Consider the following 12,794-nt stretch of genomic DNA (forward strand, 5'->3'; position numbering starts at 1 on the left):
ACAGTGTCTTGTTGAAAAGTCCAAGTTTATGACGCGGGAGTCCCTCCTCTTTACCGGGTATCAGCAATTCGGATGAACCAGACTCTTCCCCTTCTGCACAGCATTTACTCTTACAAATTTTCGCTACAGTATTTTTGTGTGTCTTCAAAGCGTCTGCAGTTCTTTGACTACCTTCGTTAGAGGCAACAGAGCTGCACCATTCTCTCTCTCTCTCTCTCTCTCTCTCTCTCTCTCTCTCTCTCTCTCTCGAAATATTCCCGCACTGAGCACACAAACTCGCTTGTCTGACCATGCGAGACATGGGCAGATCACTGAACTTTCCGTTTAGCAACCGCACCCGACCGCTGTGGAAGAGCTAGACTTTAAATTGGTACTTTCAGTCTCTATTGTGGCTTAACTTGCTTGAAGCACAGTGTTACACATGTTTATTGCAGCTAATACTTTGGTACCACATTGAAACATAAAGACATACTGCAATGACTTTAAATAATTCTGTGTGATCTTTAGCCTAAGCAGTCAAATTAAAGTCAAAAGCAAACTGAGTCGCCCTTTGTAATTCTGGCAATTGCTTAGCAAGTGTTTACACGACATCTGTCCATGCAGTCCATCTCGTTTCTGATAGCCCGTGAAAGGATCATCCAATATTTTCTTTTAAAACTTTCCATCCTTAAGGGACTAGAATGATACTTTATACTTTTATTAAAATCTGGTATCAATGGTTGGAAATTAAAAATACGTTCATAAATATTACAACACTTGCACATATGCAATAATAATGGTTTTTGCTCTACAGTGTCTGACATATTGTTTGTACCTTACATGCAGAACCAAATAATTCTGCATTAATTTAACTACTAGTTGTACATATATATGTGATATTTTAGGGACTATCCTGCAGGTTCATTGAGGGCCTCTGGCACTCAGGCCTTTTATTCAAAATCATAAATGCAGATGTTAAAACTTGCAGTTGATTGTTATTTAGTAAAGCACCTGAGTCGGTGGCCCGTGTACTGTGGTACATTGCTTGGAACGACTAGCCGAGGGAGAGGCTTAATTTTTCTGGGATAAGATACAGGAAAGATCTATCCTTGTCCTCAAAGAGATGCTACCATTGTATCCAGTCCTATCTTTACATAATGAGTATACTGAAACGGAACTTCACATTGACACTACCAGTCATGGGATAGGTGCTTTTCTAGTACAAATTCAGGATGGTGCTGAAAGGTGATAGCTTATGATTCCAGAGTACTTTCAAAGTCCAGGAGGAACTACTCTACACCCAATGAAGAGTGGCTTGCAGTTGCTTGGGCCATCAACAAGTTCTGACCATATTTATTTGACAGACTATTCACCAATGTGGTGGACCACCATTCTCTATGCCCACTATCTACCCTGAAGGATCCTTGGAGTCAACTGGTGATATGGGAACTGAGGCTTAAAAAGTATGATATCACAATGGTATACAGATGTAAGCACAAGGATGTTGATTACCTTTCAAGGAAATCTTTAAATGACTGCAGCAGTGTGGATAAAATCTGTCATTGCTGCATTGAGTATGACATGGCTGCTGAACAGAGGGAAAATTCATCATTGCTGAAAACCTTAGAAGCCGTAAGGGGGAGGAAATGACTGAAGAGCAATTCAATTACTAAATGGACTATTGTATAAGATGACCTATGACCTGATTAGGTGGAAATGGTTGTTCGTCATCCCATGTATCTGCAGCCAGTGACTCTGAAATATTTCCATTGCATGCCAACATCCAGTCTTTGGTAATTTGTGAAGACTCTCGATAAAATCGGGCACGGGCACCACTGGCCCGGCCTCTACTGCCCTTAACAGTTAAGATGCTATGTGAGGCACTGTAAGGAAAGTCAGTTACAAAAGCACAATCCACAGTTACCTCTGTGGCATGTGGTACCAATTCCAACTGCAGCAGTACCATTCCACCAAATTGGATTTACTATGCTGGGTGATTCTCTAAGTCAACAAATGGGAATAAGTGAATAATAGTCTGTACTGACAACCCATTGACCATGCCGTCATTAAAGCTTTGCCGATTGCTGAAGCTCCAAAAATTTGCAAGGTTCCTTTTAGGAGACACAATTTTGAAGTATGGAGCACACTGTGTGATAATCTATAGTCTTGGAAAAGTTTTCCAGTTGAGACTGGCATCAGAGATAATTTCACAATGCGACATCACCCACAGGGAGACAATAGCGTTCTGCATACAGATGAATGGTCTTGCGTGCTCTGGATGTACGTTGATGTGAAACGGAGATTAGGAAACAGTACTATGTGTTATGATACATGTAACACAGTGAAGCAAGACGCGACAGATTTGAAGCTATTCTTTCTGCTCCATGGTTGTGAAGCTGAATCGACAATGGTTATAGTTTTTCTGTTTCCACTGGACAATATTGAGGATGACTACATGAAACGCCTCATTACCAGCACCAAAGAAGCGAGGCAGCTGGTTTGTCTACAGACTCTGGATACCCATGAGGAGGACAAAGAGTGCAATAACGCCATCACCAGACAATGAGGTGTACTGCCCAGGAGATCTGGTATGTAGTTTTATGCCTGCGAGGAGAGACAGACTATCGGGTAAGTTACTAAAGCACTACTGTGGGCAGTATTGTATCCTTTGTTGATTGCTGGACGGCACATGTGACGTAAAGGATTATGATCTTTTGACGTTTTATCAAGGAGACTGAAGTGCAGAGATATTGTCCATGTCCTCCATATGGTGCCTGCTACAGTCCAGAAGTGCAGATTAATAATGATTGCTTCTCATTCACGGAAACTAAAGACCCACTCAACAGTCACAAAGCTCTGATGGCAGGGACAACCTTCAGTGTTCATCATAGTGCAGGGATGTTACAACATGACAAGAATGCTAGTATCTGTCAGCACCACAATATACAGTAGACAGTAGAAGACCAGGGGGCTGTTGTGGTTCCAGTAATTGCATCTGAAACAATGAGTGGCTTCTTCTGCACTATAGGGTGCAATGGCATGAGCTGTGCTGCACTCAGTGTGGCGTAGCAGTTAGTGTCACTAGCTGTTGTGCTGTAGCTTGTCAACTCAAACCCGATCACAAAAAAAATTTGTTATTTAGTGTTTATCATTTCTGGAAAGTCCTCAAAATTCCTGATGTCAGTAATGTTTGAATGCTCTGGAATATTCCAGGAGTTGAGTTCTGTTCTGTCTGTACATAGGTGTTTACAATAAAACGTCCTTCCAGTGCTACGTGCTGTATTTTATTGAGGACCCTACTTTTGTATTTGGACGTAATTGTGGTTATGGAGTGACAATATACAGTTTGAACAGTATCACAAACATTTGATGAAGAAATCACTCCAACTTCTTCCAAGGAAACAGTGAAATAATTAACACACTTAAAAGCTCGAGTTCTAATGGGGTTTGTAACATTTTTGGCAAAATATTAATAACATTTATGTCTGGTGTAGCTACCATATTCAAAAATACATTTAATGTTTCATTTACGCAAAGTATCTTTCCAGACAGACTTCTTGTAAGTTTTGGAGAGGGTAATGTATTTGAGAATAGCTGAGCACATCTGAATGTATAAGATTCTTAATCAGAATTTGGATTCCAGGAGGGCCTTTTCATTGAACATGCCATCTACTATTTCACTGACCATGTGTTAAAATATCTAAACAACAATATTTCACCTGCTAGAAGTCTTTGTGATCAGCCTAAAACATTTGACTGAGTAAATCACAAAATTATTTTGGAGAAACTTGAAGTTCAAGGCTTTTGAGGATGGATGAAGCAAAGGGTTACATGAGGTAACTCGTGCAGATCTTGGAATGAATCTTCTGAGTGTGAACAAATTACTGAGTGTTCCACAGTGTTCAATTGTGGGACATTTACAGTTCTTGCTGTGTACAAATGACCTTCCATTTTACACCAATAAAGCAGAAATAGTGCTTTTAGACGTTGATAAAAGTATTATAATCAATCCCAACAGAGAAGTGACAATAGAAGAAGTAATAAATCAAATATTTGAAGTATTATTGATTGGTTCTTGTTAAATGGTCTGTCATGTAGGAAAAAAACACAGTTCACTCAGTTCTGTACAATGCAAGATCTATCGTTGTTAGTAACACTACGAATAACACTAAGAACAACCATAGGAATAGTGCTCGAGGGAAAAGAATGTGTTAAAATGATTGTTCAAAATTTCTGTATGTGTGTACTGGTCGAAACTTGAGTTGAAAATAATGTTATTAAAGATCTGCACAAACACTTCGGTAATAAAGCATTACTATGTTTACTTCCATTAATTTATATCATATTGAATAATTTTCTGGGGCACTTCCACAAATACACACAAAATATTGCACAGATATTTAATTTCCATCCTCAGACTTCATGTAGCCAAATGTTTAAAAAGTTATGCATACTAACACCACCTTCAGTCCATTTAATCCCTTACACAATTTATCATGAAGAATCAGTTGCATCTTAAAAATAATAGTAGCGTTCATAAATATAGCACTAGGAAGAAAATAGCCTCCACTTTCCACAATTTAACCATCTTGCACAGAATGGAGCAAAGTGTGCAACCATAAAAGTATTTGACCACATTGCTTCTGAAATGAAAGTGTTGACAGATAAAAGTTTTAAAATCAAATTGTTGTTATTTCTATTGGCAATTCTTTCTTCCATACATCAACTTCTGGATAGGTAGTATGCATATTAGTGGATTACATTCATCAAATTTGATCGCAAATTAAGATTTTAGAAATTCTCATTATTCAAATACACAGCACATTGCCTTGTTTTCACAGTGATAATGTCGCTTACTTGTAAGCTTACTAACATTACCACATCATGGTTAGTTGTCACAAATTTGGTTCATGAAACATTAAAAAAAACTACACTATACAATAGAGGGGGTTGAGACTGCATGCTCACCTTAAGCCCTGTCTAATCTGAACACTTTGTCTTTCTACTCTGGTTGTTTCTTCTTGGTTCCTGCTTGTGGTGTGAGCACGTATATCTGTTGGTATAGGCTGCAGTAAATTGTAATGAGAGAAATTCTTTCTTTTAACTGTTTACAGTAACTCACTCTCTACCTTACCTTCCTGTTCATAACAAATTGTATTTTTGTTGTACCATCTTCTTTCCATTTCACTTCATCAATCCACAACATGGCAGGAGAGCTTCTGTAAAGTTTGGAAGGTAGGAGATGAGATACTGGCAGAAGTAAAGCTGTGAGGACCGGGTGTGAGTCATGCTTCAGTAGCTCAGATGGTAGAGCACTTGCCCACGAAAGGCAAAGGTCCCGAGTTCGAGTCTCGGTCGGACACACAGTTTTAATCTGCCAGGAAGTTTCATATCAGCGCACACTCCGCTGCAGAGTGAAAATCTCATTTCGGGCCACAACATATCTAGTTTGAGCCTTTTTTTTACTATATAATGTTGGCAGTCCCCCCACACAGAAAACAGAATGAGGGGTATAATCTAAATTTTTTTCCAATGTAGAGATGATCAGGACAGTTTTTGCCAATTCCAGGCTTTATTTTCCGTGGAAGACATTATATGTCTTTAATGTTGCCTTCTGCATCCACATACTGCTGATTCTTCTATCTTTAGGAGCAACTTTGCACACTGATAGATGCTGCCCTCTCTTTCTGCTCATTTGCACTTTTTTTCAAGGCCTTTGACAGAATGAGGGTGGCTGTGTATACTGGAAGTCTTTCACAATGCCACCGTTGGTGACAATTTATATTACAATTATATATATATAGTGGCTGGAATTGAACCTGGAACCCAGGACTTTTTGATTGGTTGTCAAAGACACTACCCTTGTACATCCGTGACTGACTGTGATTATAGAGTGCCAATTCACATAGATCTCCCCCTCCCTGCAAACACACATACCCCCTCTCCAATGGTAGAAAGGGGCAGTAACAGATATTATTTGGATCTGGTGGAATTAAAATTAGTAACACAATCTATCTTTCTGTGTGTATGTTTTACAAGAATCACAGTTCATGAATCAACACCCTCCCATCTTTACACAATACCACATGTTGAGTAGAAAGGCACAAATGTAGAAACTGTTTCACGCTGTGTTTGTACAATGGTCTAACACTCATCAGATAGATAAGAGATATTGTTGAACACCATTCTCAAAGTAATTGCTACTAGAGTCTGATTAGCTACCATGTTAACAGTCTATGATGCATGTCATCCACCTACATTTATAGCACCAGGAACCAACAGAGCTAATAAACCCATTACCCCTAACCTTTCTCATTTTGAGCAATTTTAACACTCAAAACTTTTTGTGGAGCAACTAAATGGTTAGAAAAACACATTAACGTATAAGACATTTGTCTGTTGAATAATGGGGTACCAATGCACTTCATTTCTGCATGCTGTACTTTCTCTTCTATTGATAATTCCTATGCAGCTCCAGCCACATACCAATGATACAGTGCTATGTTCATGGCAGTCTGTGTGATGCTGCAGTTATCCCATGACTCAAACTTAGTGGAAGAATGCCATTCTGGTCATTATAAATGTAAAGTGACAGCGTGTGCCCAGTCCAAGCCTGAAATGAACCTTTAAGCCATGTTGACAGGACAAACAAAGTGCGTAAACCACACTGTCTCATTCACAGTGCATACTGTTGAACTACACTGATAATTCAGGTGTACTTTTACCTCCTTTTCAGAGCTGCCTGTACTTAATGATTTCTTGTAATCAATAGAATACTGTGAAAGAGTTTTCTGATAGTAAAAAAAGGAAAAGTAACACAAACATGGCATGTCATGAGGGTGATGCAATTTTTTTTTTTTTTGAGCAGTTTATTTCCTTCTAAATTTGCCTAAAATATCCTTGCATGCACTTGCAAAATACAGCTTTATCTTATTTTCACCTTTGCTCAACAAATCAAGGATATGTTCTTCACCCATTTCTACCCTAATTTTCAGTTCTGGAAATCTCTCTTCCAAATTTTTGCTTCAGTGATACTTTGGGACTTCTCCTGCAAGTAAATGAATCTATTTGATTACTTGTCTCTCTCACTTTCAGAAAGTTTTTGACAAAATTCAATTTGATATGTAGTGAGGTTATGTAATATTTTTTTAAAGACAGTCACACAGTTCATAAGATCATGTGTCAACTTTTATGGAATGGTTAACAATATAACCTCTACTGATATTCATGGCTGAGTTAACCAACTTACTAATTTGCCAATGTATTATGAAAAACATCTCCAGATAACTATGCAAGCAAAGCACTTAGTGTCACAGCACATTGCAACACAGTACACTGAAACTTGGGCTGACATTAGTGAGTGAAGAAAACATCTCAGCTTACCTCTTGTCTTGAGATCACCAGCTCCGTTTTTGTTTGTAGAATTACCTATAGAGATTAAATAGAATACTGCAGCAGACCAACTTTTGTCATGTTGGCTATAGTGAGTTTCTGATGGAAGGACCTTAGAACAGTAACTTTCCTCGGTCAGTAGGTCAGCTGAAACTATAAGTGTATTGTCTTCACTTCTAGTTGAGTTAATTCACCTGTGACCAATTGCAACAGGATTAATGATTTCAACAATAAATGAATTTTTACCCAAAGTATGAATGAAAATATTTTTTAATAATAGTGATTGTAGATTGTGATCTGCTCTTGAGCCTTTTGTACACAGCTTTAAGATGATACCAGTAATGCATAAACATATGCAGCAAAATGATTCTTTGTACTATATAGTGTTTTGCACCCTCTTAGATAGAACATTGGTACTAGAAATAGCTTGGATCGGTTTGTATAGATTAGATTAAACTAGATTAGATTTACTTTCATTCCAATTAATCCATAGTGAGGAGGTGTCCAGGATGTAGAACATGTCAGAAAAACAATAATACATGACAAATATTTACAACTAAAACAAATAAGCTAATGTACCTTCCACAGGTATCAGTTGGAATGATATATTTTAACACTATATGAAAGGATCGTTTTACAGCACTCATTTATTAAGTTCACATTAATGCACTGAATTTAGAATTAAAAAAAAATGTTTTTTTATTTATAAGGTAATAAACATATAACTACTACAATACTTATTTAAAATGAACACATTACTGCACTGAAGTGATGCAGAAGTTAGATTGTACTTTACACACACACACACACACACACACACACACACACACACACACACACAAAACAGTTCTACTGAGAAATTCATCGATAGAGTAGAAAGAGTTGGCCACCAATAAATCCTTTAGGCTTCTCTTAAACTGAATTTCATTGGTTGTTAAGCTGGCAAGTTGTTGAAAATGTGTGTTCCTGAGTACAAGAGTAAGTGACTTTAAATCCTTGTGAAGATTATTCTTATTTCTAGTACTGAGTCCATGAACTCAGCTGTTGGTTTGAAAAAGTGATATATTTTTAATGACAAATTTCATTAATATATTGGGAAGCAGTAGTTAGTATCCTTAGTTCCCTAAACAGGCTTCTGCACGATGTTCTTGAGTTCACACCACATATAACTCTTACTGCATGTTTTTGTGCCCAGAAAACTTTAGCTTGGCTTGATGAATTACCCCAAAAAATAATCCCTTATGACATTATGGAATGAAAGTAAGCATAGTATGCCAGCTTTGTCATTTTTATATCCCCTATGTCTGACAGAGTTTGCACTGCAAATAGAGATTTGTTTAGATGCTTCAGCAGTTCTGTGGTGTTCTTCTCCCAGTTGAATTTATTATCAAGCTGTAATCCTAAAAATTTAATGCTCTCCACTTCTGTCTGCTTGTCATCATACGTTAGGCATCTACTCGTGGGGCACCCCTTACAAGTTCTGAACTGCATGTAGTGTGTTTTTTCAAAGTTTAGTGACAAAGAATTGACTAGGAACCAGTGATTAATGCCCACAAATAATTTACTAGCCCATCTTTCTAAGACTTCTCTTGATTTGCTATTTATTGCAATGTTTGTATCATCAGCAAACAAAACAAACTTGGCATCTGGTAATGTTGCTGATGAAAGGTCATTGATATACATAAGAAAAAGTAAGGTGCCTAAGATGGAACCTTGTGGGACACCACATGTAATTAGTTCCCAGTTGGGTGATGTCTGTTAGCTTAATATATGTCTCTTTCGTAATAACACCATTAGTTTCCTGCTAGAGATATAAGATTTGAACCATTTTGCAGCATTTCCTGTTTCACCATAATATTCTAATTTACTTAAAAAGATATTGTGATTTATACAGTCAAATGCCTTTGCCAGATCACAAAATATACCAATCGCCTGCAATTTTTTGTCTAATGAATTAAGTACATTTTCTCTGTAAGTGTAGATAGCCTTCTCAAAATCAGAACCCTTTAGAAATCCAAACTGCGACTTTGACAATATGTTACAATATTTGTGATAAGATGGTTATAAAGCTGATTGTACATTAACTTTTCTAAAATTTTTGAGATTGCTGGCAAAAGTGAAATTGGATGGAAATTTGGCGCCATTTCTTTATCTCCCTTCTTAAACAGTGGCTTAACTTCAGCATATTTCAACCCTTCAGGAAATACTCCACTGATAAATGATGGTTTACACAGATAGCTTAATATGTTACTTAACTCAGACTCACATTCTTTAATTAACTTTGTTGATATTTCATCATACCCACTAGATGGTTTTGATTTTAAAGATTGTATGATGAGCGTTACTTCTCCTGGGCTAGTGAGGGTCAAATTCATATTATGAAAGTTACTTGAAATGTCTGGTCTGAGGTATCCCATGTCAGATTCTAGATTTACTGCTGATGACATTGATGAGGGCATTGAAAGATTTTATATCATAAAATTGTTTCTGTGTTTAGAAGTGAGTTTAGTGTGAAGGTTTTTCACATTTTTGACTAGAAGCAACCTTAATCATCCTCGGTTGTAATGCTTTAACTGTATTAAATTGCAGAATTGTCTTTGTTGGAAAAATTATGCATAATTTTGATCTGATGAAAACACTTCTGTAAAACTTTTGGTCATGTAGCAGCAGTTTTAATTAATTGTTGGTTCGTATTCAGGCCATGTTATTTTCTAACTACACTATGTTGTTATTTAGCTTTGCTCGTGACTTCGAGGAGAGACGCAGCCATTATGAGCCATCTCATTGTGATGGTCTGGATAATGATCTCCCTGATGAAACTGACTTTGTGCCGCATTTCCAGAGAGTCTCAGTCAGTGGTGAGGATACAAGTGGTGTGAGTCTCATTATCCATTTTTAAACATTTTCATTCATGGAGATAGTTATAGTTGTCTTAAAAGTCCAAGCACTCAAGACTTTTATGAAAATTTATTATCAACTGCTACCACTTCTGTAGTATGATTTTTAAACTAAAAATGTTTTGTAGACAAGGGCATTATACAAAATTTGAGTTTATTTTGCCACACTTTGTTTCATTTATTATTTGAAGCTCAGTCAAGTAAAAACATAGCAAAACTTCTGCATATGAAGAATTTTAGGAAGAAATTTTTTTTTAATAATTAGAATGAAGAGTTTCTTGTGATTTTTTACTATTTGCCCATACTTCATTATCCTATTTTTGTCTGTAGCTTTTTATGCTCTTTGTTTTGCATTCTACATGGCTTACGCTGGGCCTGAAGCCTCGTATGTGGAGGAAGCCATACAGTTGTGCATTACCTTTCTTGACTGTCTAGTTTGTGTGCTCAAGTAATTCCACTATTCTGGTCATGATGTGAGGTCTCTCTGGTTATAATTAAGATGTTGAAGCTGTGTGCATGTGTTTGTACATACATTTGCCCTGTTTATTGTGTTGAGGGGCTGCCAATTAACTCTACTTAGGCAGGTTAAATATGTGGTGCTCTAACAATTTTCAAGTAGGGGACAATTACATATTATTTAAAGTAGTAGTCATACATGTCAATATTATTGTGTGTGTTTAATCTGAGATATTAAAAGTAGTGTACTTGTGGTTCACTTACTACAATGTGCTACATACAAGAGTTTGTACGACGTGTTAAGAATTTGTAATACTCATGTGGGGGGGGGGGGGGGGCATGCATTATTGTTTTACAAGAGACAAAGTAGTCTGCATTTTACACACACACACACACACACACACACACACACACACACACACACACTCTCTCTCTCTCTCTCTCTCTCTCTCTCTCTCTCTCTCTCTCTCTCTCTCTCTCTCTCTATCTATCTCTCTCTCTCTCTGTTACATTAGAAGAAGTATAGTTCCTATTACTTACATGTTTTGCTGTACATAAATCATCCTGCATGAGCAGGGAACTGCAAAATTGCTTAAGAATTTGTTCCTTAACTGAAGCCAGTCATGCTTATTAGATATAAAGGTTCATGTGTAGCAACCCTTACAGAGAAAGAAATGAAGTTGTCATTGTGAATATATCACAAGATGATCACAAAGAATGATCACTCTGACAGTGTTTTCTTATGTTATGCCAAAGACAAACATCTTAAATTAATGATGTAATTTACTTACGTTTAAAAGGTGCATAATTAAATTAGCTTTTATGTGTCAGTTTTTTTTAATCATGTCTAAGGTGGAGACATTATATTTATGTAACTATTCTGTGAATCAGGCAGATGTGTTGTGAGAATGAAGTGGTGTGTTGTCTTCTTAGACAAAATGAGTGTGGTCCAAACCTGCTCTAATTTTTGAATTAAAAGTTTTTTATCAGAGATAGAGACACATGAAGATTTGTAATGACTATAGCCTATTCAGCAACAGTGTGTTTACATTTCATGTCATAATATTTTGAGGTAATGTTTTGCCTTGACTTATAGGTTGGTTCTTAGTCATGTTTTCATCGAACACTAATGAACATTATTTATAAATAACACATCAGATTTTGTTAACTCATTTTTGTCTTGTGGAAGAAATGTGATAAATTGTAATGATGCAAACTGTATATAATAAGTTTCGCATGTGGGACACAGGTAGCTGTAGATATATTGCTCAAATTACTCAGTCATTGGTAGCATATATTCGAAGATTGATTTTGTGTAAGTCAGACTCACTTATCACTTAAATCAGGTGTACTTTAATGTTCAACCTGAATTATATCAACAGAAATTTGTATAGTGAATGCCTCACCACTCTCGGTGAGGGGAGGGGGGAGGGGGGGAGGAGATCAGGGAAATTTAAAACCATAGTATAGCATAAAATAGCGTTCAGTCAGTTGCAATTAAGACAGCATTTCTTGGACACAAGTTTTATGTATAATAATTGAACCCACAACCTAATACATTTTTTCAAATGTAATACCTTTCAAAAAGATCCACTTTGACCTTTGATTGTGAACTGTTATGTCTGTGTAGATACCTTTTCTAAGGACCTTGTCTTAAAACCATATCAACTTTGCATTTGATCTCATTGAAGACTAATCATGCCTTATGAAAACTTATTGGGAGACAATGATCCTCTTTCTTCTCTTTTTATTTCTTACTTCTTTCTCATGATAAAGCTATTGTTGCATCAACAAGAACATCTGTCTTCAGAATGTAGGGGCACATATATTCTGTAAAAATATTTAAAGGACTTCAGTTGTGCTCGTGTTGATAGCAACAAAAGTAAATCATCAAAATAATGGATGTGCCTGTGGGGGTGGGGGTTAAATGTCACACAGATCAAATTCTTTCACATTTTGTCAATATTGATTTTCTTGGGTGCAGAGTACTGTGTGCTTTGGATGCAAATGGGTACAAGACAGATTTTTGGTGTAATTCTGCTGTCAGCTCATAGGATCATGCTATTAGCT

At 36.8% G+C, this 12,794-nt stretch overlaps 1 protein-coding gene across 4 annotated transcripts in view; it reads left to right on the forward strand.

Moving 5' to 3' along the window:
- Positions 1–12,794, forward strand: part of LOC124608471 (AMP deaminase 2) — a 461,803-nt gene that overhangs the window by 276,513 nt on the left and 172,496 nt on the right. For 3 of the 4 annotated variants that reach the window (XM_047139987.1, XM_047139988.1, XM_047139989.1), the window contains exon 3: positions 10,108–10,246. In XM_047139987.1, the coding sequence (XP_046995943.1) occupies positions 10,108–10,246 (139 nt within the window). Of the gene's footprint in view, positions 1–10,107; positions 10,247–10,739; positions 10,884–12,794 lie in introns of those variants that run through there. The other variant, XM_047139990.1, reaches the window with a different exon arrangement.

Source organism: Schistocerca americana, chromosome 1 (genome assembly GCF_021461395.2).
Source record: "Schistocerca americana isolate TAMUIC-IGC-003095 chromosome 1, iqSchAmer2.1, whole genome shotgun sequence".
Taxonomy (NCBI): domain Eukaryota; kingdom Metazoa; phylum Arthropoda; class Insecta; order Orthoptera; family Acrididae; genus Schistocerca; species Schistocerca americana.